Source organism: Bradysia coprophila, unplaced genomic scaffold (genome assembly GCF_014529535.1).
Source record: "Bradysia coprophila strain Holo2 unplaced genomic scaffold, BU_Bcop_v1 contig_494, whole genome shotgun sequence".
Lineage (NCBI taxonomy): Eukaryota > Metazoa > Arthropoda > Insecta > Diptera > Sciaridae > Bradysia > Bradysia coprophila.
In genome coordinates, this window is record NW_023503746.1 from 741,144 (window position 1) to 746,292 (window position 5,149).

At 35.3% G+C, this 5,149-nt stretch overlaps 1 protein-coding gene across 1 annotated transcript; it reads left to right on the top strand.

Annotated features, from left to right (window-relative positions):
* The first annotated feature begins 282 nt into the window (after positions 1-282).
* Positions 283-1,768, top strand: LOC119082828 (very-long-chain 3-oxoacyl-CoA reductase-like). The gene is made up of 4 exons (XM_037192481.1): positions 283-661; positions 736-782; positions 838-1,339; positions 1,407-1,768. Exons 1-4 carry the CDS (start codon positions 508-510, stop codon positions 1,667-1,669), a joined length of 966 nt encoding a protein of 321 aa, XP_037048376.1. The 5' UTR covers positions 283-507; the 3' UTR covers positions 1,670-1,768.
* Positions 1,769-5,149: the final 3,381 nt, after the last annotated feature.

Consider the following 5,149-nt stretch of genomic DNA (forward strand, 5'->3'; position numbering starts at 1 on the left):
GATCGGAACGAATGATAGGTTGTGTAATAGATGTGTTTCTTTCCCATCTCGAGGAAAGATGTCAAAGACGTCGACCGTTTTCAATTAACCAGCGTTCTTGTGAAGCATTCTCATCCAATTTTTTCTGTTGATAGGTTTCACTAAGAAAGCACTTTCAGTACGTTTGGTTAAGCTGGTCCACCATATAGGTCGATTCCTACAAAAGAATATTGGGTTTTTTGTGGCGCTGATAGTGCTGCGAAAGGTTGATTCACGGTATCCATTTACTCTGTCAAGTTCGATAGTTTTGTTTATTGTCTGGCCGAATTTTCTTTTGTGAATGGAATGTGTTCTCCATCACACATTTGGTATATTTTCGCTGAAACAAAAAGCCCTTCCAAGTGATAAACGTAAAATAGTCAGAAACGTGTTGTTATCGGGGTTCGATGATATTTATGTTTCGGTAATCTGTTAAAGCAAACAGTTATCGTGTCGCGTTGATGCCGGTTGAAGAGAAATTAATTGAAAATGTTGTCGTGTTGTTTCGAATATTTTAAGACATTTTCCGTATTTGTTGTTGTCATTCAAGTGGTCTTCGGAGTATTCCGATGGTTATATGGAAATGTGATAGGACCAACGTTCCTCGAACCAATAAACCTTCGTCATTACGGAGATTGGGCGTGTAAGTTATTAGATAACGATGCAAAACGAAAATCTGTGCAGTCATAATGATTTGCATTTCCTAAATATTTATAGTGGTGACAGGAGCGACTGATGGTATCGGCAAGCAATATGCGAGATCAGTATGAAGTGTGTCTGTGTAGCTTAGACGAACTTATTTAACGATTACCGTTTCAGCTAGCGAAGCGCGGATTCAATATTGTTCTTGTGTCACGTACACTGAGTAAACTGGAAAGTGTTGCTAAAGAAATTTCGGAAAATTTCAATGTCCAAACTCAGGTCATTGCTGTGGATTTCCTATCTGGTCCGGAAATTTACGATCAAATCAAACAACAAATTGCGGGAAAAGAAATTGGTGTGCTGATTAACAATGTCGGAATGTTCCACACAGCACCCGATTACTTCCTTAACATACCGGATCGTGAGAAATTAATCCAGGATATTATCAAGTGTAACATCACTTCCGTGCCGATGATGTGCAGTATAATCTTGCCACAAATGGTTCAACGTAAAAGTGGTCTCATTATCAATATATCATCTTTGGCATCTGTGGCTCCTGGTGCCTGCCTTACACTTTACGCAGCTTCGAAAGCTTACGTCACAAAATTTTCGAATGATTTGGGAGCTGAATATGGAGACCAGGGAATCAATGTACAGGTATTGGTTACTGGAGGTGTTGGTGAGTATAGTCGTCGACAATATTCATAATAATTGCTACACGTCAACGCAACACTTTTCTTTTTCAGCAACAAAAATGAACAGACTAAGTGATTCGATGGGAGGTGATAGTTTCACAACACCGCCACCTAGCGTTTACGTAGAGTCAGCCCTTCGCTATGTGGGCTATGCTCGTCAAACGACTGGCTATCTTCCTCATTCACTGTTGTTAATATCGTCACAATTGATGAACTTCATTGCACCATCATTTACAGAACGCATGGGCAAGAAGCTCATGCATGTCGTTCGTGACAAAGAAATCAAGAGTGGGTATTATACTCCAGCGAAGTAAAGCTCACTATTTAGATAATTTTGTCGAAACCGTAGTACTAAGACACAATAAAAAATGTTTTTTGATGTGGAAGTATGTAGAGGCTCTTTATTTACGTCCATGAAAGCTTCTATCGAATATTATCTCGGGGTAAAAATTACCACCTCTGCACATTAACTTGAAAAGAATGCAATACAAGGACAGGCGAGAAGAAAGCACGCTGACGAAAGTTTGAAAATACATAATGTGTCATCTGATAACAACAGCGACCACAAAATAAACGATGAGTTCTAGCTAACACATAGTCTTATATTGTGAAGTGAACGTTAGAACTAACGAAGTAAAAGATTTTGTATACTTTTTTCGAAAAAAAAAATTAACAAAAGAAGTAGAGGATTCGTTAATCGTGGTGGCAGACAGAACAGAGCAGAAATATCTTTAAAATGAGTAAACTTATTGCATCAAAAACACAGTGTCGATCTAACTTTGATTAATTTGCTAGGTCACGGCAGAGTAAAGTAAACTAGGCAGGAGTGCTTGATTTGACTAAGGACCTGAATTATCTAGTAGCCTTTGTGTTTTACGAATGAAATTTTTGAATTTATGTCCAGTGTTCATTTGAGCCGAGATTTGAGCTCATTTTCATATGTACAGTAGGTTACAAAAATGAACCGCTCCTGCCTGGTTTATTTTACTCTGACGTGGTTAGGTTCAATGAAACAACTGTAGTCTTCTTATCACTTATCACTTTATTAGATAGGTATTGACCGTACAAATCAGGGAAAAAAAAGTTTATGAAATTATGTTCACCGGAGCGTGAGCTAGGTCTCTTGGAGTGAGCTCTTATCTGGCTACTCGGCCGTACAGTGAACGTTGAGTATTTTGTCAATATCTCGAGTAAATTTTGACCGAATTTCATGAATTTTTTTTTGTTTGAAAGGTATTAACGAATGGTCGGTAAAAGCGTCAGTAAAATTTCCGGTCTCCTAACAAAATGGCTGCCGGCGGCCATATTGGATTTTATTAAAATTGATATATCTTGGGAAAAATGGTACTTACAGAGTTTCTGTTAACATGGAAATAATTTGTTATGTGTGTGTGGTGTTTCAGGCATTCCATATATGGACATCTATATATACCCATATACAGCTATATTGAGCTATATACAGGCATATAGAGCTATATAATATCATATTTTTCTGTGAAATGTTTATTTATAGTGAAATATAGTTAAATATAGCGGTACATAGCTGTTTAAATAGGAATTTATGAAATTTGACTTCGTACGGGGCTGTCTATATTGCCTCCGGCAATTTATTTGTGTATGATAACAAGAAAAAGATTGGGTAATGTAAGTAAAAATTACCTAACATCTAATATAGCTTTTCAGTAGAGAATGAAGTAAAAGAAATGAAGAGAAGAGAAGAAATGAAGTTAAATTATTTGCCGCAGCATTTACGTGTACCGATTGTTCAATATTCAATTATAACCAAATCCATACAATAGTACCGAATTGGCAATATACTCACCGAAATTCGTCATTTTACTATATTTCAGCCAAAATAAGAAACCTTTTTTCACGATCCTGAATACAACGCGTAACTCGATTTTAAACACATTTTGGTTAAAACCTAAGCACTATGAGTGCCATTCAAGAATGTTAAGAACTTCCTGAATTCATTGTTTTCCCAGCAATTTGTTACTGATCGATCGATCGATCCGAAAGAAGACAAATTTTGTTGGGATAAAACATGGAAAACGCGGAAATAATGATTATAAAAAACACACTCCACTACAATGAATGTCGGATAATTTCTTTTAAAAACGCCTTTTTTTATTAAGTATGACCCGACCTGACAGTATTTCAAATTTGTTGAATCAGAAATTTGCATCTGACAAAAGCATGTACAAATTTACAGAACAGCAAAACAAAATCAAATTCATCGTATGCGAAATCCGAAATAAAATATGAAAACTAGTAATTGGTGTATCCGAACATCACAACAATAAAATTCATCACTTAGGAATTTAAAACATTGAGCACCACCCGATAATTACTTTCAGAAGAAAAGAAAATTCTTTGATTTTAATTTCGCACAAAAACCATTCGCTCATGCTCATTCAATACCATCAATTACCACAAGTTTTTTATTTACACTTAACTGAACTTAAGGAAAAATGCCGAAAAAACGAGACATTTGAGCGAAAAGATTTGAAACAAATTTGCTTTTTTTTACTTATAATGTCGTAGAACAAATGGCTTTGCCACCGAATGGTTAAGTGGCAAATTTAAGGAAAATAGGAAATGATTCAATATTTTCTGGGCAAATCTCCATATTTCAAGGATGCGAGAATACAAATCCACCATCAGATTAAGCAAATCATTGTGGGAAGTCCGCAAATTTTCCGAGCAAAGGTTGGCAAATTTGTCTTTTTCAGTACAAATTTGCAATATTTGATCGGCAAATTTGCGTAATTTCTGAATTAACTTGATCACTTTCTTTGCAAATCTCGGCAATTTCCCACACACACTTCACAGATTTGAACACTTTTATAAAGAAAAACACTGATAAGTTCGCAAATTTGCATTTTTAAAATTTTCAGAGCAAATCTTTGAAACAAATAATTTGTTTTCAACTTGATAAATCAAAACAACTTCGACATGATTTATACACGCATTTGACGGTTTACGTTGGCAACTTTGATGTCATTGTGTACTAAATTTGCGTATTTTTGTCCGTACGGCGCGGCGGGCTGGATTCGAATATTTGATTATTGACTGTGCGAAATTAATGTTAAAGAATTTTTGTTTTCTTTTGAAAATAATTATCGGGTGGTGCTCAATGTTATAAATTCCAATGTGATGAATTATTGTTGTGATGTTACGATACACCAATTACTAGTTTTCATATTTTATTTCGGATTTCGCATACGATGAATTTGATTTTGTTTTTCTGTTCTGTAAATTTTTACATTCTCAGATGCAAATTTCTGATTCAACAAATTTGAATTGATACTGTCAGGTCGGGTCATACTTAATAAAAAAAAGGCGTTTTTAAAAGAAATTATCCGACAATCATTGTAGTGGAGTGTGTTTTTTATAATCATTATTTCCGCGTTTTCCATGTTTTATCCCAACAAAATTTGTCTTCTTTCGGATCGATCGATCGATCAGTAACAAATTGCTGGGAAAACAATGAATTCAGGAAGTTCTTAACATTCTTGAATGGCACTCATAGTGCTTACGTTTTAAGCAAAATGAGTTTAAAATCGAGTTACGCGCTGTATTCAGGATCGTGAAAAAAGGTTTCTTATTTTGGCTGAAATATAGTAAAATGACGAATTTCGGTGAGTATATTGCCAATTCGGTACTATTGTATGGATTTGGTTATAATTGAATATTGAACAATCGTACACGTAAATGCTGCGGCAAATAATTTAATTCTTACTACTCATGTAGTTGTTCTTCTTCCCGCAACTCCCAGTAGAGGCTTTTGATAC

What these genes read in the sequence shown, in the direction of transcription:
- LOC119082828 (XM_037192481.1), top strand. Translation starts at nt 508, where the DNA reads ATGTTGTCGTGTTGTTTCGAATATTTTAAGACATTTTCCGTATTTGTT. An exon ending in TCATTACGGAGATTGGGCGT is followed by an intron (nt 662 to 735) that starts GTAAGTTATTAG and finishes AAATATTTATAG; the next exon opens with TGGTGACAGGAGCGACTGAT. An exon ending in GCAAGCAATATGCGAGATCA is followed by an intron (nt 783 to 837) that starts GTATGAAGTGTG and finishes TTACCGTTTCAG; the next exon opens with CTAGCGAAGCGCGGATTCAA.